This window comes from Crinia signifera, chromosome 2, assembly GCF_055691185.1.
Source record: "Crinia signifera chromosome 2, ASM5569118v1, whole genome shotgun sequence".
Taxonomy (NCBI): Eukaryota; Metazoa; Chordata; class Amphibia; order Anura; family Myobatrachidae; genus Crinia; species Crinia signifera.
This window is the reverse complement of record NC_139218.1, coordinates 15,140,903-15,165,006: the sequence shown is the minus strand read 5'-3', so window position 1 is coordinate 15,165,006 and position 24,104 is coordinate 15,140,903. Positions and strand designations below refer to the sequence as shown.

Sequence of the window (24,104 nt, the reverse complement as noted above, 5' to 3'; positions counted from 1 at the left end):
TTTTTTTAAAAGCAGCAATCAATTACACGGCAAAACCAGGTTGATTTTGCCATGTAATTGATTGCTGCTTTAAAAAACATGGGAAAACTCACCCAAAATCTCTCACTTTCTGAAACTCTCACCCTATTACATTTGGCCCCCTATGTCCACTTGGATGGTAAAGTCGGTCTTAAGCCAAAAAAAAAAAGTGAAAAATTCATGACTATCCGGTGATAGGTGATAGAGTATAGATATGATTCTCACCTTTATATACACACACATTATGTATATTCATTTCTAGCATTAATGTATCACTAGGATGCCCATTATCAGGGTTTTTACTGCATTTCTGGATTCTCTAACCCCCTTCGCAGTGTCAGCGCTGTGGAGAGAATCGTCAGCAAAAGCTGGCGATCCCCTGCAGAAGCCTATGGGCTTCTTACCGCAGCGCTGTGTAAAGGGTTCCGTCACGGATCGCTCCCAGCATGCCCCCTGCCATCCCCGCCGCTCTGCGCTTGCGCAGATGGACTCCCGGTCTCATACCCGGAAGTCCAGCGCCGGAGCTGCATCGCAAGGGACAGCTCTCATCGCAAGAGCTGTCCCTTGCGTTAATTATTGCATATGTTAGAGCATATGCGATCATTAAGAATGCGGTGGCCAGCGAAGGGGGGTGATACAGGGCAGCGGATGTTAAAACATCCCCCTATAATCCATACAATGCTTGTAGCAGAATAGAGTCTATTTCAGCGTGCCTGAGAATCTACCAGCTCCTCCATTGGGATTCGGCATGAAAAGCAGGTGGTCGGGATCCTGGCGTTCAAAATCCCGACGCCGGAATCCCGAACGCCGAAATCCCGAAATCCCTACGCTCGGCACACTCATTTATTCTCCCTCCGAGGGTGTCGTGGACACCCACGGGGGGAGAAAGTGTCGGGATTTCGGCGTTCGGGATTTTCAACGCCGGGATCCCGACCGCCGGGATTTAAACTGCATCCCCTCCATTGTTCCCGAGGCCAGCAGTACGATGTGCGAAGGCCAGAAGGCATACACAAACCAGATATTATTCCTGCAATCTGTACATAGTGTTATGGAACGTGATGGAGGACATCTAATGTTGTGGGAACTAGAAGGAGATGGAACAATTGCTGCTTGCTTATTAATATTGGTGTGAAATATTTTAATGAGCACTGACGTGGACTGCGTTCTGCGGTTTTGGGTAGAATTATGAGAACATTAAATAATAAACTTCAGATCAGAAAGGTCTGCTGAGTTTAACCAAACTGGCTGTCAATCACAGAACCTCTGACTGAACTTTAAAGGTACCGTATTTGCCGGCGTATAAGACGACCCCCCCCAAACATTTATGGGCAGCTATGTCTATCCCAACTGAAGTGCACCTGGCGTATAAGACAACCCTCCTACTTGGAGGCATGTTTTTCAGGGGAAAAAAGTAATCTTATACGCCAGCAAATACAGTAGTTGTCAGACCGTGTCATCTCTCAGGGACCCCAACACCCACGACCTAACGCTTGCGTCTAATTTTGGTTACTGTTGATCTAGATGTTGTTGGCCATCTTTAGGTATCTAACTAAATGCGTTCCACTAAGCGTGGTCGACATTTACACTGTCTGCAGCATAGAAACATAGAATGTGACGGCAGATAAGAACCACTTGGCCCATCTAGTCTGCCCCTTTTATAAATATGTTACCTCAAACCAGATTTGATCCTTATTTCTTTGTAAGGATATCAATATGCCTATCCCAAGCATGTATAAATTGTATTATTGTATTTGCCTCTACCACCTCTGATGGGAGGCTATTCCACTTATCTACTACTCTGTGAAGTAATTCTTCCTCACATTTCCCCTGAATCTTCCGCCCTCTAGTGTCAGTGCATGTCCTCGTGTTCTGTTGCTCCTCTTCCTGTGACTAATGTCTCCCACCTGTACCTTCCTCCCCCTAGTGTCAGTGCATGTCCTTGTGTTCTGCTGCTCCTCTTCCTGTGAAGAATGTCTCCCACCTGTACCTTCCTCCCCCTAGTGTCAGTGCATGTCCTCGTGTTCTGTTGCTCCTCTTCCTGTGACTAATGTCTCCCACCTATACCTTCCTCCCTCTAGTGTCAGTGCGTGTCCCCATGTTCTGCTGCTCCTCTTCCTGTGACTAATGTCTCCCACCTGTACCTTCCTCCCCCTAGTGTCAGTGCATGTCCTCGTGTTCTGCTGCTCCTCTTCCTGTGAAGAATATCTCCCACCTGTACCTTCCTCCCCCTAGTGTCAGTGCATGTCCTCGTGTTCTGCTGCTCCTCTTCCTGTGAAGAATGTCTCCCACCTGTACCTTCCTCCCCCTAGTGTCAGTGCATGTCCTCGTGTTCTGTTGCTCCTCTTCCTGTGACTAATGTCTCCCACCTATACCTTCCTCCCTCTAGTGTCAGTGCGTGTCCTCGTGTTCTGTTGCTCCTCTTCCTGTGACTAATGTCTCCCACCTGTACCTTCCTCCCTCTAGTGTCAGTGCGTGTCCCTGTGTTCTGCTGCTCCTCTTCCTGTGAAGAATGTCTCCCACCTGTACCTTCCTCCCTCTAGTGTCAGTGCATGTCCTCGTGTTCTGCTGCTCCTCTTCCTGTGAAGAATGTCTCCCACCTGTACCTTCCTCCCTCTAGTGTCAGTGCATGTCCTCGTGTTCTGCCGCTCCTCTTCCTGTGAAGAATGTCTCCAACCTGTACCTTCCTCCCTCTAGTGTCAGTGCATGTCCTCGTGTTCTGCTGCTCCTCTTCCTGTGAAGAATGTCTCCCACCTGTACCTTCCTCCCCCTAGTGTCAGTGCATGTCCTTGTGTTCTGCTGCTCCTCTTCCTGTGAAGAATGTCTCCCACCTGTACCTTCCTCCCCCTAGTGTCAGTGCATGTCCTTGTGTTCTGCTGCTCCTCTTCCTGTGAAGAATGTCTCCCACCTGTACCTTCCTCCCCCTAGTGTTAGTGCATGTCCTCGTGTTCTACTGCTCCTCTTCCTGTGAAGAATGTCTCCCACCTGTACCTTCCTCCCTCTAGTGTCAGTGCATGTCCTTGTGTTCTGCTGCTCCTCTTCCTGTGAAGAATGTCTCCCACCTGTACCTTGTTAAAGCCCTTGATATATTTGAAAGTTTCTATCATGTCCCCCCTTTCCTTTATCTGCTTCAAACTATACATATTAAGATCTTTTAGTCTTTCCTGGTACGTTTTGTGATGTAGATCATGCACCATTTTATTTGCTCTTCTTTGTACAGTCTCTAATGTATTTATATCCTTCTGGAGATATGGTCTCCAGAACTGAACACAATACTCTAGGTGAGGTTGTACCAATGACCTATACAGTGGCATTATTACTTCTTTCTTTCTACTGCTGATACCTCTCCCTATGCAACCAAGCATCTAGAAGTGTAGAAGACACCTGAAGTATAAAAACTCTATGAGGATTCCGAAACGGCATCCCCACGGGGTGTTTGGTGGTATAGGTTACCTGCACTATATGGAATACTAATACCAGGTGGCAGCAGACCGCATCCAATTAACGAAAACATAAGGGAGGAACAGCTGACGATGGTCCACTTTTACTGGATCATTGCTATTGGCTGCTTTCCCTTGGTTATACTACTGTACAATGCATCCATCACAACAGAAACTCTGCATTGCAAATATAGCCCCAATGGGTTAAATGTACTTGTATATACTGCAATGCTGTGTCCAGGAACATTCCTGAGTTGTTTATATGTCAGAGGAGCCTACCATACCTCCACAGGAATCTTACTAGATAAGGTTGTCATCTGACCTTAGGACATCTTCCAGATGGCTGAGGGTCTCTGCAAGGTCATTACAGAGTTATATATTTGACAAAATCATCTAAATCAACGCTGTCCCATTCCTAATCCATATTGGTATAAACAGCCTGAAGTTCAAAGGCTAGGGACCCCCCTGCTAGGGGTCCGTGGTTTTTGGAGTGGCATCTCCTTCAGATGATCTAAGACCGGCAACAAAATTTAGCATAATAATCACCAAAAAGAGACAATTTAGAAGGGCGGAACCCAAGACCCAAAATTATGGGAAGTCCTGGTTGTTTAAATGTTGGGAATAACGGAGCAGGTAGATAATAAGGGGGTAATTCTAATTCATTCGGACGGGACCGGATTCGGCCCTTTTCTGATGTTTGGGGGTCTGAGCAAGTCTGCATTACACGTGTTAACCAGGGGAATCGGCAGTGGCGGAGGGTTTGGGGGGCAGGCGGCATCTCTGGTGCTCAGTGAGCTGTTCGCAGCCCCAGAATGTAATGAAAACATTAAGCTACAAACACATTAATGACAGACCAGGGATATCGGCTGCCGTCATGAAAGACGTTAATGGTGTTTAAACAGCTGTTGGCTTATACTCATGTACACACAATACTATCGATACCGACATTTGTCAAATAGAGGATTTGTAGACACACTGTCCGGCATTGGCAGAGGTAAGAGCCGACATCTGACGTAGCTCAGTTCCAAGTCATACATACAATTTACTTCCCATGTAGCAGTCCCTGCTCAGCCTTCCTGCTGACTTGCACCGAATCAGGCCCTTAGTGACAACTCGTGTTTCATGGTGGTCCACGATATAGCGAAATGGAGAAAAAGAGCCGATGTATTAGCGTCCGAGTTCCGTGGCCGTGCGACATGCCAGGCGAATACGGACATTTTTCTAATGGTTCAATCATTTGCATGGCTTTGATTTGCATTGTAAATGATTGCCCCTTTAGGAAAAAAAACGCCAAAACAACTGGCCCAAAGTGTTGGGCCACACCCACCGCCAAATCCACCAGGAGAACAATCCTCGTGGCTGTCAGTGATTCAGTGGATAGTGCCAGCCTATGCCCGATTCCAGTTCTTCCACCCATGCATCAACTAAAGCGCACACACAAGTTCTACACAAAGCTGTAGACGGAACCTCGGGATACTCCTACTAATATCTAACATGATGCATTACCTACCAAGCCAGCTTACCGGCCATCCCACGTGTGGCATGCGGACTGTGGCATACCGTATATACAATGGGTGATGTCTAATCCAACCCAGCAGTAAGAATAACGCACTGTACATTGTACATGTATTTCCGCCTTCCCCGACACATAATAAAATTTACCCCATAACAGATCAGAACTTGTAGATGTTGGTCTGGGCTAAGCAAAGAAAAATCTAAAATAACATGAGCTAGGAGCTGATTGGTTGGAGCATCATTTAAGGTTAGTAACGAGCAGGTGAGGCACCAGAGGCGGGGCTGCAGCACAGATCACAATTCAAATAGTGAAGCCACACCCACTGCAAGTGAGTCCGTTTGGAATGGCAGTTGGTGGCAGTGGGTGTGGCTCCCCTATTTGAATTTTGAACTCTGCTGCAGGCCCCCCTCCCCTCTGGAGCCGCCACTGGTAACGAATCATAACAAATATGTTACTAATTGTTAAATTTGCCCCTTAAATTGATAGGTTTCTACAATGAAGGGTCACAGGAAGGGAAAGAATAAGGTTTGTGGGGGCCGCAGGGTAACAAGCCTGTTGGGAGTGGGCCCGGCCAATTAAATAGCTAAAATGATATTAAAAAGGTGCAATGTGTAACCACATCTAGCAGCACAAACGTGTAGTTCACACTATACTGCCCCCACACGGGTGATGTAGATATGTGTTGGGGGTCCATGGAATAGCACCCCTACTTCCCTGTTGTTTAACGGAGTCTCACGAGTCAGCGATCGCACTCGGGCTGAGGGGAGTAACCTGGAGGGGATACAACAGCTTGGGGCAGTTTACTGCTGATACGTGGATCTGAGAATGGGACACACAGAACTTCATCTTCCCCCATCCAATGTGTGCGCAACATCCTCTAGTGGTCCAATTATCTCTGGACACCTCCCCCACATATCTCCATCACTGTGGACAACTCCATCATCCGCCGTTCCCCAACTCCGCTGCCTGGAGGTCACTCTTGACTCCCACCTCTGCTTGGACCCCCCACACGGCCAATTGGCTCAGTCCTGTCGGTTCCAGCTACACAACATTGCTCACATCAGGCCGTTCCTCTCCCAGAGTGCACCTAAATTTATAATCCACTCACTGGTCCCCTGCAGTTTGTCCTCACTGACCTCCCACACTACCAGCTCGCTCCCCTCCAGTCTGTCCTCACTGGCCTCCTGCACTCCCAGCTCACTCCCCTGCAGTCTGTCCTCACTGGCCTCCTGCACTCCCAGCTCGCTCCCCTGTAGTCTGTCCTCACTGGCCGCCCACGCTCCCAGCTCACTCCCCTTCAGCCAGACCTATCTTCCACTCTACACTTCTGCCAAGCCCCTTCACCAAAGTCTGCACTGGCTCACATTCCCCTACAGAATCCTCTCCACACTCCTCACCCTCACACACAATGCCCTCTCTAACTCTACTGCTCCCTACATACCAAACCCCATTTCCTACACACTCCCCTCCGCCCTCTCCAGTCGACCAATGACCATTGCCTCTCCTCTCCTCTCCTCTCCGCTGACCACTGCATCCCATGCGCGTATCCAAGATTTTGCCCACACTGAACACCATCACTGGAATGAGTTCCCGCACGTTATTAGTCTCTCCGACCTTGCAATGTTTCAAACATTCACCGGAAACCCACCTGTTCCTCACAGTCCACCCTTCTGCATAACCTAGTATGGAGGCCGCTCTCCCTACCTGCCGCCTTATGTCCTGGCCCCCACTGCTATGCTCACTTGTTCCCATCAGGCCTCCTTGTCTGCACCTCATGTCACCTGTCTCCCCTCACTCTCGACTGTAAGCTCCTTGGAGCAGGGCCCTTCTAAATCCTGTTCTCACAGCCCTCTTCTCTCGCACTTTAATTACAGCTCTCTTCTACTCAGCTTCCATCTATACCCACATCACTTCTCACTCATCTTTGTTCATCTCTTCCAACGGCAGCTGCCCCTGGTAGTACACAGACACCTCCTCTGCTTCCCTACATCTCAGCTGTATTTTACTAATGTGTGCCCTATGTACAGCGCTGATCCTGGTAGTACACAGACACCTCCTCTGCTTCCCTACATCTCAGCTGTATTTTACTAATGTGTGCCCTATGTACAGCGCTGATCCTGGTAGTACACAGACACCTCCTCTGCTTCCCTACATCTCAGCTGTATTTTACTAATGTGTGCCCTATGTACAGCGCTGATCCTGGTAGTACACAGACACCTCCTCTGCTTCCCTACATCTCAGCTGTATTGTACTAATGTGTGCCCTATGTACAGCGCTGATCCTGGTAGTACACAGACACCTCCTCTGCTTCCCTACATCTCAGCTGTATTGTATTAATGTGTGCCCTATGTACAGTGCTGCCCCTGGTAGTACACAGACACCTCCTCTGCTTCCCTACATCTCAGCTGTATTGTACTAATGTGTGCCCTATGTACAGTGCTGCCCCTGGTAGTACACAGACACCTCCTCTGCTTCCCTACATCTCAGCTGTATTGTACTAATGTGTGCCCTATGTACAGCGCTGATCCTGGTAGTACACAGACACCACCTCTGCTTCCCTACATCTCAGCTGTATTGTACTAATGTGTGCCCTATGTACAGCGCTGATCCTGGTAGTACACAGACACCACCTCTGCTTCCCTACATCTCAGCTGTATTTTACTAATGTGTGCCCTATGTACAGCGCTGATCCTGGTAGTACACAGACACCACCTCTGCTTCCCTACATCTCAGCTGTATTGTACTAATGTGTGCCCTATGTACAGCGCTGATCCTGGTAGTACACAGACACCACCTCTGCTTCCCTACATCTCAGCTGTATTGTACTAATGTGTGCCCAATGTACAGCGCTGCCCCTGGTAGTATACAGGCATCACCTCTGCTTCCCTACATCTCAGCTGTATTGTACTAATGTGTGCCCTAAGTACAGCGCTGCCCCTGGTAGTACCCGGACACCTCCTCTGCTTCCCTACATCCCAGCTATATTGTACTAATGTGTGCCCTATATACAGCGCTGCCCCTGGTAGTACCCGGACACCTCCTCTGCTTCCCTACATCTCAGCTGTATTGTACTAATGTGTGCCCTATGTACTGCGCTGATCCTGGTAGTATACAGACACCCCCTATGCTTCCCTACATCCCAGCTGTATTGTACTAATGTGTGCCCTATTTACAGCGCTGCCCCTGGTAGTATACAGACACGTCCTCTGCTTCCCTACATCTCAGCTGTATTGTACTAATGTGTGCCCTATGTACAGCGCTGATCCTGGTAGTACACAGGCACCACCTCTGCTTCCCTACATCTCAGCTGTATTGTACTAATGTGTGCCCTATGTACAGTGCTGCCCCTGGTAGTACACAGACACCACCTCTGCATCTCAGCTGTATTGTACTAATGTGTGCCCTATGTACAGCGCTGATCCTGGTAGTACACAGACACCACCTCTGCTTCCCTACATCTCAGCTGTATTGTACTAATGTGTGCCCTATGTACAGCGCTGATCCTGGTAGTACACAGACACCACCTCTGCTTCCCTACATCTCAGCTGTATTGTACTAATGTGTGCCCTATGTACAGCGCTGATCCTGGTAGTACACAGACACCACCTCTGCTTCCCTACATCCCAGCTGTATTGTACTAATGTGTGCCCTATGTACAGCGCTGATCCTGGTAGTACACAGACACGACCTCTGCTTCCCTACATCTCAGCTGTATTGTACTAATGTGTGCCCTATGTACGGTGCTGATCCTGGTAGTACACAGACACCTCCTCTGCTTCCCTACATCTCAGCTGTATTGTACTAATGTGTGCCCTATGTACGGCGCTGCCCCTGGTAGTTCACAGACACCTCCTCTGCTTCCCTACATCTCAGCTGTATTGTACTAATGTGTGCCCTATGTACAGCGCTGCCCCTGGTAGTACACAGACACGTCCTCTGCTTCCCTACATCTCAGCTGTATTGTACTAATGTGTGCCCTATGTACAGCGCTGCCCCTGGTAGTACACAGACACCTCCTCTGCTTCCCTACATCTCAGCTGTATTGTACTAATGTGTGCCCTATGTACAGAGCTGATCCTGGTAGTACACAGACACCTCCTCTGCTTCCCTACATCCCAGCTGTATTGTACTAATGTGTGCCCTATGTACAGCGCTGCCCCTGGTAGTATACAGACACCACCTCTGCTTTCCTACATCTCAGCTGTATTGTACTAATGTATGCCCTATGTACAGCGCTGACGTGGGCAGCGTAAGGGGGGTAGACCCGGCCCGCCGACGTCACTGTTTTGGGCGGTCCCGGACTGCCAACGTCACAAAAGAGACGTGCCCGGGCTGCGCCGTGACTAAAAGGGGCGGGCCATGCTACCGCCTTCAAGAAAAGGGGCGGGCCCGACCGCCCCAAAGGCTCTACATTGCCGGGGAAGCGCCAGGCATCGCTATCTACAGTGGCTTCCCCGGTCACACCAGAGGGGTCGGAGGCAGGCTGTTTTTTAAGTTGGGCGCTGCCAGAGGGGCAGGGCGTATTTTGCTCTTTAAATATTAGGCAGGGCGCACCGCCCCGCTAAAACAGCCTAGCGGGAACACTAGATTTGTTTTAGTCACAGATTCCTAAATGACAAATAGTTATGGCATCTCTGCCTGCTGTGCGCGCCCTTACCTCCTCCACATGTATGTAGCAGACGGGACGGCCTTACACTGACACGAGAGTTTCAGCAGTCCGTCATGGCTCCTACGTACGTCTGTGTGCACAGCCTGAGGGGCATCTAAGGGGGAGACAGGTATAAGTAAACAGACATTCCCAGGCACCAGGATCATCAGTCAGGAGCGCCTCCCGGTGGCGCGTGTGGAGAGCGATCGGTGATAACGTAACTATTAATATTTCTGTATGTATGCAGCGCTCACCAAGATCTGTGTAAGCTGTTCTGCCGACAGTGCCGATAGATGCCGACATCACATCACTATTCATCAAAAACTAATTTTATAAGCATAATACAATGTATCCATTTTAAGTAGTGTTCATTCTACCACACTGCATCTTTCAAAACCTGTTCCCGGCCTGGGGTGCGCTCTGTTGTGATGCTTATTGCACATGTTTGGTCTGTATATCAGTGCTGAAATACAGAGCAAACTGTGCTAGAGGCACCACAGCAGAGAGCGACACACCAGGCCGGGAAGAGGAACTGCACAGGTCTTAGAAGATGCAGGGGGGGGGGGGGGGGGGAGTGAACACTACATGCTGTATTCGGCCCAGCCCTCTGTGTGACCATCTGTACTTTCTAGGTGGGATGTGCTTCATTACGATTTATTGGACAGTAACACACATCAATGACACATAAAACATTGCTGTAAATGAGACATCCATTGCACATTACATTACATTCTTTCTTAAAAGGGAGGCAAGTGTTGTGGAATAGGAGGTGTCAAGTGGGAGCTTTGTGAGGTGGGAGAAGGGGGGTGAATTCAGAAGTAATTATCCCTAAAGTACCAGCCAACCAGCTCCTAACTGTCTGTTTTCAAGCACAGCCTGTAACATGGCAGCTAGGAGCTGATTGGCTGTCATCACAAAATTGCCAAATTGCCCCAATCTATCGCTGGTGTATCGCTAGTCCAGGTTAAGGATGAGGAAGGTCAAACATTTGTATATACAGTGTTAATATATATATATATATATATATATATATATATATATATATATATATATATACATATACACATATACACACACACGCAGGCAGGCACAGGGTACATATATATATATACTAGTGCCCCAGCGCTGCTTCCCACGGGTACACATCCATATACACATACATATATATATATAGCACATCCAAATCCCCTAAGGGAATAACTGGCACTCCGGAGACGGTTGAATAAGCATAAATAGGCAAGTGTATTGAGGACGTTTCGGGGGACAAACCCCGTCTTCAGCTCAACCTACAGAACAGACAAACCCCAAATAAGACACATTTATACTCACCAGCACCCGGCACAGCACACACTTGCCTATTTATGCTTATTCAACCGTCTGCGAGTGCCAGTTATTCCCTTAGGGGATTTGGATGTGTTATTGTTGCTGCTTTTGGCACCTGGGGCAAGCTGCTTATTATTGAGGAGAGTGCCGGCAGACTTGGACTGTTATACATATATATCTGGCGGTACTCAGAGACGATCACAAGGTTCTTTCAAAGTGAAACTTTTAATCTACGTTTCGGGGTTCAAGACTTGAACCCTGGAACATAGATTAAAAGTTTCACTTTGAAAGAGACATAAATACATGAAAAGGCCACATGTCCATGGGAAAACCATTCCCCAGTTACTGTAGGTCACCTCCAGCTACATTACGTGTTTGACCTTGTGCTGTATTTATGGTCATGGCTGTTATCAGGAACTGGACTAGTTTATTAAACAGTTTCTCCAGTCCCACAGCCAGTAAGATTATTACAGTTTTAATTTGCAATCGTTTCCCATTGCATGCCCCCTGCTCCCCATCACACACCCCGTTACCCATCACACACACCCCTGCTCCCCATCACACACCCCTGCTCCCCATCACAAACCCCATGCTTCAGCCACCCAACTCTATGCCCCCTATATTCTCCCCAAACTTGCATGGGTTTCCTCTGGTTACTCCGTTTTACTCCCACAATGCCGCGTGCTGAGGTGCGGAGATGTAGTGCAGCCACTGTACTGTGCAGCACCAGGTTCCTCAGCCTGTGCAGTGGGTGTAGCAGTCCATCACTTAAAGTACTTATTTTTCCACTAAGAGGGTGTGGCCACAGCTTCCACAGTCAGGCCACACCCCCAAACAAAGTACCTGGGTCCAGCCCGGATCTCTACAGCCCTGGCTACAGGTAAAGCACCTTCAAGGTTGAGGTTTCCTGTCCCAAACCTTCCTATATTACCAGCTCACCCACATTCTCCGTTCAAAGGTTTCTACGTTTTTTTGCTGGCAGTAGTCAGACCCCCAAGAGTGACGCAAGGTCACATCGCCCCTGTCCCTGGCCGGCCATGCCCCCTTTTTGGGCACACGCATGGATACTGTGCCCACCCCCCATCCACCCCCCAGTGCCAGATTAAGCCTTCAGGGGGCCCAAGGCACTTTAGACAGGGGGGCCCCCCCTTGCACTTGCCATTACTGGCCGCAAACTTCATGGGAGAATATTACACTGTCAAAACAGAGTAAAGGCAGTATAAACTTGGTCAATGGGTAACTGCAGGGGGGAGATATATATATATATACTAGGTAATTCATTGCGCCCTACGGGCGCTCTTCACACCGTCGTAAGGGGCTGCGCCCCCTTAATTTGTGAACATTTGTATATGAGAAAGAAGGTTAGAATTGTATGAAAGATGCCTGTATTGCAACTTGAGTTATAGGTGAAATGTGTTAAATAGAGAGCATATGATGTGGAAGGGGGTGTGTATTGTTTTGTTTAATTAAAAAGCAGTTACAGAGTAAGATGTACATTGATAGTGTGGATGGTACAGTGACATTTGTGGGTGTGTGTGTGGGGGGTGCGTGTTGTTGAGGTGCGTGTTGTTTAGGTGTGTGTGTGCAATACTATAGTAGGGTGTTTTTGAGTCAGCGGCTCCCCACTGGCGGAGGTCACGACACAGGAAAACAGGAGGCTGGGTAGTGATAGGGGTGTGTGGGCATAAGGGGGACTAAAGAGGAGGGTGGGAGATACTGTGCAGCTTCTGCCAGTGGGTGAGGGTCCAGCGTGGCAGCACAGGAGTACAGGATGGTGGCCCTGAGTCAGAGTCTCCTCCTACTGGGTGGGAGTTAGGGTGCATGAGAGCAGGAGGCTGGGCTATGAGGCATGATAGGGGCATGTGGGCAAAACAGCGTCAGCGACTCCCCAGTGGTGGAAGTTACGGTTCAGGAGAGCAGGAAGCTGGGTAGTGATAGGGGTGTGTGAGTATACGGGGGACTAAAGAGGGGCTTAGGGGTGCCGTGAATTGCGGGAGGGGCGCGGGGGGTGCCGTGAATCAAGGGAGGGAGGGGGCTCAGGTGTCCGCAAATTGCGGGAGAGGGCAGGGGTCCGCAAAGCGTGGGAGGGTGCGTGAATCGCGCGAGGGGGGGTTGCGAATTGCGGGAGGGGGGGTGCGCGGGGGTGACGTGAATCGTGGGAGGGGGGCGTGAATCGCGGGAGGGGGGGGTGCGCAGGGGGTCCGAGAATTGCGGGAGAGGGGGCTTGGGGCGCGATGAATCACCTAGTTGGTTATTTATTCTTGTAGAAGGATGGTAGGATGTTGCTGTCATTCAGAATGCATTTACTGAACAGTAATAGTAGCAGTAAAAGATCTGACAAAACACCTACAGTAAAACAGAACAGGTGTTATATATTATACAAAGAATTGGTTGATGATGTCTAGGTTGACGTGCACATAGTTGTCACTGGAAAAAAATTGCCACAAGAAAAAATCAACACAGAAAGGTCAACACATGTAAATGTTGACATAAGTGTGACACCTCATTGGTGTCCATGTCGACACATGAGAATGAATATGAAAACATTCAAAAAGTGAAAAAGAAATCTTCAAAAACTCATTTTCATTGTCGACCATAGCCATGTCAGTGTTTTGCATGTGCCCAGGGTGTCCGCGAATCACGGGAGGAGGGGGGGGGGGGCAGTGGGGGTCGCGGTTGGGGGGGGTGGCGCGAATCGTGGGAGGAGGGGGGGAGTGGGGGTCGTGGTTGGGGGGGGGGTGCCGCGAATCACGGGTGGAGGGGGGGGGGGGAGTGGGGGTCGCGGTTGGGGGGGGTGCCGCGAATCGTGGGAGGGGCGCGGGGGTTGCAGTGAATCGTGGGTGGGAGGGGTGCGGGGGGTTGCAATGAATCGTGGGAGGGTGGGTCGTGGGGGCGGGGGATTGCCGCAATGACAGGAGGGGGGGTCAGGGGGCGGTGGGGTGTACTGCGAACCGCGTGAGGGGGGGCCTGGGGGGTTGGTGCGAATCGTGGGAGGGGGGGGGTCGCGGGGTGGGGCCGCGAATTGCGGGAATCGCCACAAGAAAAAATCAACACAGAAAGGTCAACACATGTAAATGTTGACATAAGTGTGGCACTTCATTGGTGTCCTCCTTGTCGACACATGAGAATGAATATGAAAACATTCAAAAAGTGAAAAAGAAATCTTCAAAAACTCATGTCAACCTTTTTCATTGTCGACCATAGCCATGTCAGTGTTTTGCATGTGCCATTTAATCGTAGGGTTGCCGTGAATGGGGGGGGGGGAGGTGGGGGTGTCTGCGAATTGCGGGGGGGGTCACGGGGGGTGCCACGAATTGCAGGAGGGGGGGTCGTGGGGGGTGGGTGCTGCGAATCGCGGTAGGGGTACCGCGAATTGCGGGAGGGGGTCACTGGGGTGCCGCAAATCGCCACAAGAAAAAATCAACACAGAAAGGTCAACACATTAAATGTTGACATAAGTGTGGCACTTCATTGGTGACCATGTCGACACATGAGAATGAATATGAAAACAATCTTAAAATGAAAAATAAATCTTCAAAAACTCATGTCAACCTTTTTCATCGCCGACCATAGCCGTGTCAGTGTTGTGCATGTGCCATTTGATCCTGGGATTGATGTGAATCGCGGCGGCTGGGGTGGAGGGGGGGTGTGTGTGCCATGAATTGCAGGAGGGGGGGTCGCGGGGGTGGGTGCTGCGAATTGCGGGAGGGGGGGTTGCCGCGAATCGCGGGAGGGGCGCGGGGCTGGGGGGTTTGCCGCGAATCACGGGAGGGGGGGCGTAAGGGGGGTGCCGGGAATCGTAGGAGTGTCTCGGATGTGCAGGGGGGATGGGCGCGGGGGGTTGCAGCGAATCGCGGAAGGGGGGACGCGGGGGCGGGTTGCCGCGAATCGCGGGAGGAGGGGGGTTGCGGGGGTGGGGTGCCCCGAATCGCTGGAGGGGGGTCGTGGGGGCTGGGTTTGCCGTAAATTGTGTGTGGGGGGGGGTGCCGCGAATTGCGGTAGGGGGGGTTCGCAGGGGTGCGCAAATTGTGGGAGGGGCCCCGCGAATCGCGGGAGGGGTGGTAACGGGTGGGGGCTGGGGGCGGTAGCGGGAGGGGGGGAGGTTTTTGCTGCGAACCGCGGGAGGAGTTTTTCCCGACACTCCCAGAATTCACTGACAGGAAGCCAGCATTTGTGGGTGTTTCCCGCCCTTTTTCTGCTTATTAGCAAACTTAGATTAGATAAATTAGAATTTTCAATATTTACGTAGCTAAGCGATTATTGCCAGACTGCGCTTGCGTGATGTTTGCGCACCAAGGTGCGCAGTGAGGATTTCAAAGTGAATGAATGCCCTGTACCGCTTGGGGGCAATTATCTGGAGTGCCGGCAAAGAGGCAGGCATTGGCAAAGCCGCCAGGGGCGTATCCAAACTGCGGCGGCAGCATTAGCAGATATTCGCTCAGCCGCTGCGTACAGGATTGTGGCTAAAAATGCTCTGAACCAGGCCCTTAGTTCGGATACAGCGTACTAGTAAAGTATTTAAGATTACAGCAGATCACAGGTATCGGACCAACCATTTGCCTTTGTACCCTAAATACATTCCCCCTCCGCTGTGCTATTTGTTTTCCTTACTTTTGCTTTAGTTCACCGTCTAGCCTACTAGGCAGTTAGGATTAGTGTTTCGGCGCGGCTAAGTCGCAAGTCAGCGGAACGCCGTGACTATTTGAAGATAGATGGTGTGTAGCCTTCCTATTCTCAGTACACTTATCAGATGTTAGGAGCTTAAAACCCATTTGCAGCAGGCTGGTGTGAATAAGCCCCCAATCCGCCTGAAACCGTACAGGAGAAAACTTCTGCCGCTTACATAAAGCACAATACAGTGAAACGTGGCAGGGACATGAAAGTAATGTGGAAGATCCAGTCCAGGATTTACAACAGCAGCAGTGCTGGAGAGATCCAGTCCAGTCTTATCAAAGATGTCTTGTGAATTACTGTCTGCTGATTAACAGCACCTGTTACTTCCTCTTATATGTGTGTCCAGAGCAGGGCTTATTGCTCCCAATGCCTTAAAGAGGCTGGGTGATAGGCGGGGAGTGTGGGGATTACATTAGGTGTTCTCTGGACTGTATCCTTACTGTGGAAAGCCTGCTATTCTGTAACTGAAGCAGTGCCATGTTGTCTACCTGCTACAAATAAAGAACAAGAGTTTACTGTTTTCCAGTCTATGTGATTCCTTGTCACGAACTTTTTACATCCCCCCCCACAGCTCACCCGCTACTTACACTGAATATTGGTCAAGGTGACTCTGACACTGACATTTCTCTGCTCGGTGAAGGGGATGTCCGGCTGATACACGTGACAAGCCACCTCATGGTTATGCAGGGCTGGTGTCGGTGTCATATACAACTCGCTGCTCCTGTTCCCCGTCCTGTCTGACTGTCCCGTTGCATTCTCTTCCGAACTGTACTCGATCCCATTTGTAATCCAGTCGATCACCGCCGCCGGTTTCGCTGAGGCCACCAGGCATTCGGCCACAATGTCTGGATGCCGAGATGCATTCACCGGTTTCAGCGCCACGTGGACGGCTGGTTCCACTGAAAGCGAAATAGGTCTTTGTTATTCGATGGTTTACCATGAATTGGTTTCTACTCTATTGCTCATTATAAAATCAGAAACCAAAACTATGATCACTGGCAATCTGTGTATAGTGACCTAGGCCAGATCTCAGCTGGCTGTCACAGAAGAGGCCAGATCTCAGCTGGCTGTCACAGAAGAGGCCGCTTCTTGTTGAAGTCAGGATGGCCACTGCGAAACTGCCAGTGGCCATCTTGGATTCAAAGTGACGCTGCCACTTTATTACACATTAATTTTGTCAGGTGTATACAGGAAGCTGGTTCTTGGCTATTTATACCCCTTTCAGACAGAAAATGAAATTACCGGGTAAAGCAGTTCTACCCGGTAATTTCTGTGTGACAGGGCACACCTGCGTCATCAATCTCGTGTCTCCGACCCTGGAATTGACCAGGGCCGAGGACACAAGATTTATGACCCGGGTTGACCCTTTCACACGGAAGAAATACCCGTGTTATTCAGCAAATTACCGGGTAGAAATTTTCAACACAGTAATTTCTTCTTTTGTGTGAAGGGGGGTCAGGCTGCTCCCGGCAAAATGACACGGCATTTGATGTGCTGTGTATTTGCCGGGATTTCCAGACTTTTCTGTCTGAAAGGGGTATCAGAAACAATATAAAGATAGGACAGTCATCGGATATCGACTTCCCAGTAACAATGGCTTTCACAACTGGTTACTGAATATGACGCCACAGTCACCAAAAGATGCCACTGAGTAAGCTGGAAAACAATACACGGCTCATTCGCGGTTACTCTGATGCTTCCATTGTTACATATGTTTCACATGAGAAATTCTAAACGTGACTAACAGTCCCCATCCCGCAGGCGCCAATTTAAAAGGTTAAAAATAAGCAGCAGCTGCAAATGATAGTAATCTACCAGATGCTCGAGCGCGGGACGGAAAACAGAATTTCAATGCTACCATTACATATGAGTCACAGCGACTGAGCAATATCAGAAAACCCACAGCACTCTATTTATATTTGTAAATGGGTAAAATGATGTGTAAAGGGCCTGATTCCCACACAAAGGCATGCGGGGTTACCGTACCTTACAAAGAACATTCTAGGTCAGTGGTCTGTACCCTTATTTGGGTGCGAGAGGCTCAAGCGAAATTAAAACTCCTGAGGAGCTACTAACATTTTCTGGAAAAAAAAAAATCTGGCTAATAACCCAAAAATGCCCCTTCCACATTATGCCACACACCATAATACACGGAAACGCCCCAGACACAATATGCCGCACGCAGCGACACCCCAGACACAATACGCCCCACAGTAAAGCTGCATCTTCTCCCTGTGGTGTCAGGGTTCAGTGCTCACGGCACTTCCAGGTAACGCTGTAGCGCTGTGCTCCACATCACATACTAGAGGTCAAAGATCACCTCTAGCGTCTGCCTCCGCTGAAGCGGGAGAGTGCTACCGGAACAAGAACGGGAGGGCGGAGGAGCAATCAGCAGGGTTCCCGATTTTACTGCGGTGAACGACGGGTTGGGGACCACAGTTCTAGGTACTCTTACTTTAGAATTCAATAGAATTGCCAAATAACGTGCATAACTTTTTTGTTAAATGGGTCAGGTGTCCGGCCATAAGGACCGCGTTCGCCTTGAGCTTTGTGAACGGTTACAACATTTTAACAATATACCTGGGACTGACAAGGGCAAACCTGGCGTAAGATGTGGACTACTTCCTTTTTGGATGGAGAAGTGGATTCACTATTCTTTATCATAAATATTTGATCTGCGTATTTACTTCTGCCTCTGACTTCTCTATTGCAATGAATAGATACAACTGTATCTCACCCCTGGCGTATCTGTAATAGGTAATCCCCACAGAAATTGTTCTTTGTTACACGGACAGCAATGTCAATCACACTAATACACAATTCTGCTAAATAAAGCTTCTTTAAAAGGAAAAAAAATCCCAATCAAAAGTATATAGGCCCTCATTCTGCAAAACTCGCAGCTTACGGAGCAGTTGTTGCGCTGCCCCGGTCTATCGTCATCGTCGTCGCCCCCCCCACGCAGTCGAGTCCCCTGGCAACCATGCAAGGGGGTGTGTGACAAAGGCACATCCCCTCGCATGTGCCCGCAGCAGGAAAAATCATTCGATGGTCACTGACCATCGAATGATTTCTCCAGGGCTCGCAAATATAAGTCAGTGTAGACAGACTTATATTTGCAGGCTCCGGCTGAAGTCATGCGAAGTCAGCCGCCCGGCATCCCGCGTCACGGCCGTAAACCCATGGCCACACCCAGTGTCCCGCCTTCCGCACGCCCCCGGGCTGCACCGATCAGCACGAACGGCTCGGCGACCATGCAAGTCATCAAGCCCGTTCACCCACGGGCCCTGCACATGCACACAAACCATTATACATTGGGCCCCCGTCCAAACGCCCGGGGGAACAAACTAATCAGAATCAGGGCCATAGTGAGAAATAAATAATATGTGAATGCATGAAAGTGACCACACAAGCCACGGGCGTTTCCTCCTCACCCCAAACTTGTAGCGCGATCTCCGCTTCTGTTGCTCCGCCCGGGAATAGAGTAAAGATACAGACGTAAGTCCCCTCATCGGGCAGAGTCACTCTCTGAACGCTGATTGACCCATCCACGGAATTGTTCCGCAATAATTTCACTCTCTGGGCAAATGGCGTCAGGCGCCTCGGCTCCGACCCCTCGTTGTAAGTGAGAAAATCTTCCGTCGTTCCACCGATTTTCCGCCGCCAGGTGATCTGTGTGACGGCGTAGCTGGTCTGCGCTGTGCACTTCAGGGTCACGTCGGAGCCCAGCCAGCCAGACACCTTGCGGTTGACGATCACTGCGGGATAAAAAAAAAAGCGTGACTATTTAGGACATAAATCACTAACACCACATTATACCAGTGAATGCTCTCTAGAACAGGCATTGCCAACTTGTGGTGTTCCAGCTGTTGTGAAGCTTGCTTCTCTAGCAGATCGGTAGGAGGGCATGCTGGTACTTGTAGTTTCATAGCAGCTGGAGTGATGCAGATGGACAAGGCCTGCTCAGTGGGACCACATTCAATTACAGCCTGCGAGGCTGTACACCCCCCCCCCCCCCTCCCTCTTCTCATAAACCATGTGATGTCATGACATCACTCATCTGCGCAATCACTTAACATGCGGAAACCATCTATAAATAATGTAATACAGACCGAACACTATTCCTTTAGCAAAGTGAAATCCGATACTAAGTCTCATTCAATACATCATCTGTTTACAATATGTTTTATCAATGAGAAGGCAGAATTAAGGGCACATGTAATACCGTTCGAGTTTGCCAGGCCAAACTCAGATGTTTTTTTAACGCGGTAATCATCTACAAGACAAAACCATTCCCTTTAAATGATTTCCGCTTTAAAAATACCATATGCGTTCGACCAGCATCCCGGAACCCCAGCAAACAATGAATCCCTTATTGCCGCAAATTACAAAAATATCATCGCAGCGACAGAGAAGCAATACCTAAAACTGCCAGGCCAGTCGCCACATAAATACGCTCCAGTCAGCTGGCTGCGCAGCGGACCGAAAAAAAAAAAATTAGCAAAAAGTATTCACTTAAAAAAGTTTTATTTTTACTTATTAATCTTTATCCTGAGATGGTGAAAACACAGGAGGTACTGCCGTGGTTACACTTAAAAAGGTTAGTGTTAGTCAAGGTGTCCTCCATAGGGGGAGACGTAGCAAGCAGTTTGAAAGAGGAGAAGTTGATTATAGCAGCCAATTAGATCCAAGATTAGAGGAAAAATTTGGTTGATTTGGGCATATTAGGAGCACAGAGTAAGGTATCAAACTGCAATATGGAAGGTCATGGGTTCAAATTCAGTATTTTGAAATGTGTGTGTTTGTAGCGACCAGCGGCCAGATCCCACCACCCCCCTCTGGGTGAAATACCACCTTGCAAATTACTGTGATCGCTGTGCGAACTGGTGTTAACGAGCAAATATGTCTGTGAGCCATTGGGCCTTATTCTGGTTCACTCCTTCTGGCAAATTCCTTCTTAGATGGACAAAACCATGTGCACTGCAGGTGGGGCAGATGTAAAATGCGCAGAGAGAGTTAGATTTGGGTGAGTTATTTTGATTCTGTGCAGGGAAAATACTGGCTACTTTATTTTTACACTGCAATATAGAGCTCACGTTGAAGTAAAACCCCACCTAAATCTAACTCTCTCTGCACAAGTAACATCTGCCCCACCTGCAGTGCACATAGGGGGTTATTGTAGTCCATTCTTTCTGACAAAATCCTTCTTGCCAGCCCGATGCACTGCCGATGCGCGCTCCCGTGTGAGCGCAAATCGGCAGCCAGATAGAGAGGGCAGCCAAGACTATATAGTGCAGATCTGCACTATATAGTATAAATTGTGCCACTACATGCATGCCGTGTGCTGCGAGTCCTGATGCGATCGCATAGCACGGCATATCGCCCCCGCGTGTACACACCAAAAGACAGACCGAATATACAATGCGATCTGGGCAGATTATTACCGAAAGGAGCCCATCCCTGCGATGACCTGTTAGCACTGCCACCAGCGCCCCCACCCATCACACTGCCCCACTTGCAATGCGGTTTGTAGCCCATAGGCCAGAGGGGAGTCATAAGGTCGACACAGCATTATGTCGACATGGGCAAGGTCAACAGTCAAAAGGTTGACATGGGGGTTTTCACTGTTTTTGGTGCCTACGGGCGGTATTTAATGCCCTACCATCCACTAGGTCGTGGTGGTAAAATAAAATAGTGTGCCGAGTGCAGCGAGGCACCGTGCCCGAAGCATGGCAAGCGGATGTGGTGCTACATTTTGGTGTCCATGTCGACATTTGGTACAAAAAACGTGAAAAACCCATGTCGACCTTTTGGGGGAAATTTACTAAGGTAAAATCGTATAAAAAAATTCTTATTCGTACAGCAAAATATGAGTTTTTTTAGGCGTATTCGTATTTTTGGCACATTCATATTTATATTTACAAATTACAAATGTATACGCCATCGGAAAATACGAATAGGAATCACCATTCAAAAGAATGGTGATTCCTTATTTACCAAGTGGCCGTATTGAAATACGGCTGCTAATTAGCGTAAAACGGCCGCTAATTGCCAGCCAAATACACCAGGAAAATACACTTAATTTTCCTGGCGTATTTGGCAGAAGCCTGCATGGATCTGACTTCAGTGTGTAAAAAAAGAAAAATAAATGTAAAAAACTGCGTGGGGTCCCCCCCACGGCCGTAACCAGCACCAGTCTCAAAGAGCCGGAGCTGGTATAAAAAAAAAAAAATCAGGGAACCAATGAAATAGGGCTCCGCTGATTTTTAAAAACAGCCCCAGGCTCCAGGGCTGGTTCCCAAAATATGGGGGACAAAATGACTAGGGGTCCCCCGTATTTTAAGAACCAGCACCGGACCCAACCAGCCAGCAGGGTAATGCCACAGCCGGGGGGAGATTTTTTATACAAGTCCCAACCCTACCGACCAGTCAGCCAGCCAGGGGTCCTGGGGACCCCCCCAATAAAAGGGCCCCCCCCCTCCAGGACTTACCTGGCCAGGCTGAAGCGCAGGAAAGTCGACATGAGTTTAGGTCAATCTGGGTTAAGGTGCCCATACACCGAGCCGATATGGGCCGATTGTGATGAATCGGGGCGTGAAATCGATTGGCCCAAATCGGCTCGCTTTGATGTCCCCTCAGGTCCGATGCGCGGTCGCATGCGCATCGGACCAGAGCAGATGGTCGGACCTGTGGGAGAACTACATGCAATAAATCGCATGTCGGCTCAAAAAGAATGTGAAAAACGCCATGTCGACGTTTTGACCGTCGACCTAATGACCCTGTCGACATAACCCTTGTCGACCTCTTCTGCCCAAATCCTTGTTGGTCAGAAGAAATTGCAAGTGGATCATATGTATGTGAGCCCTCTGTGCGGGTTTCAAGTGTAAAATTCTTTGACCAACGCGGTTTAACCCTTGCAGGACACCAGCTACTTATTCAAAGTGATGACATCTGGGACCTATGCCCTCTTTGGTGCCCTATTTCTGCCCAAATCTTTGTTGGTCAAAAGAAATTGCAAGTGGGTCATATGTAATACACCACCCTGTGTTGATTTCTGGTGTCAAATTTGTGCTCCAAGACTCATTAACCCTTGTAAAACTGAATGTCCTGAATAAGAAGCCCAACGTCAGCCTCCTCTCCCCCACTATGTTCTATAAAGTTTAATAAATACTGGCTGAAGAGAACATTGTATACAAACACACACATATATATATATATATATATGTGTGTATGTATATATATATATATATATATATATATATTATATATATCATATATTTGGCTACATCTGTCACTCAAAGTGTGTCTGACCCTCTAAGGCTGGGTGGAGCCTCTGACTCACATGACAGAGAACCAGCCCAGTGAGCCCACAGTCATAGGAGGGACACATTGCTCTGCTCCTGCACTTTCCTTTTAATGTATGATTGCCATCACCTGTGTTGAAACACCTTTCCTATCAATTAACCTGTTCAACACAGATGGAGGTAATCATACATTAGGAAGAAAGTCCAACGGCTGAGCATTGTGTCCCTCCTGGCATAGGTCATGTTGGGAGGTATGCACAGTGCCAGACACCCTCTGCCTCCCCATGTTACCCAGCAAAGACACAGCTACTCAACAGACACACCAGGTGAGCGCCCCCCGCCACCCCCCCTCCCGCGATTCACGGGGCGCCTCCCACGATTCGCACGCTCCCCAGCGAACCCCCCCTACCGCAATTTGCGGCACCCCCCCACGATTTGCAGCAACCCTAGCCCCCACCCTCCGGCGATTCGGGGCACTCCACCCCCCGCGTCCCCCACTTCTGTGATTCGCTGCAACCCCCGCGCCCAACCTCCCCTGCACCCCCCGCGACCCTCCCGTGATTCGCGGCAGCCCCCCCTCCTGCGATTTGCTGCAACCCCCGCGCCCACCCCTCCCACAATTCGCAGCACCCACCCCCGCAACCCCCCCTCCCCCAATACATGGCACACACCCCCCATCCCGCCACCCCCCCTCCCGTGGACACCCCCCAACACCCCCCCCCCCCAGCTGCCGCGATTCACAGCAACCCCAGGATCAAATGGCACATGCAAAACACTGACACGGCTATGGTCGACGATGAAAAAGGTTGACATGAGTCTTTGAAGATTTATTTTTCATTTTAAGAATGTTTTCATATTCATTCTCATGTGTCGACATGGTCACCAATGAAGTGCCACACTTATGTCAACATTTAATGTCTTGACCTTTCTGTGTTGATTTTTTCTTGTGGCGATTTGTGGCACCCCAGCGACCCCCTCCCGTGATTCGCGGTACCCCCCCCACGCGACCCCCCTCCCGCGATTCGCGTCACCCACCCCCACGACCCCCCCTCCCGCAATTTGCGGCACCCCCCCCCGCGCGCGCGCGCAATTCGCAGACACCCCCCACCTCCCCCCCCCCCATTCACGGCAACCCCACAATTAAAAGGCACATGCAAAAGACTGACATGGCTATGGTCGACCATGAA

At 49.5% G+C, this 24,104-nt stretch overlaps 1 protein-coding gene across 3 annotated transcripts in view; it reads right to left on the bottom strand.

Moving 5' to 3' along the window:
* LOC146059408 (nectin-1-like) overlaps positions 1–24,104 on the bottom strand; it is a 64,548-nt gene that overhangs the window by 37,302 nt on the left and 3,142 nt on the right. For all 3 annotated transcript variants that reach the window (XM_083171611.1, XM_083171610.1, XM_083171609.1), the window contains exons 2-4: positions 19,048–19,371; positions 16,204–16,515; positions 9,629–9,734 (exon numbers count right to left, since the gene is read on the bottom strand). In XM_083171611.1, coding sequence (XP_083027737.1) covers positions 9,629–9,734; positions 16,204–16,515; positions 19,048–19,371 — 742 coding nt within the window. The remainder of the gene's footprint in view (positions 1–9,628; positions 9,735–16,203; positions 16,516–19,047; positions 19,372–24,104) is intronic.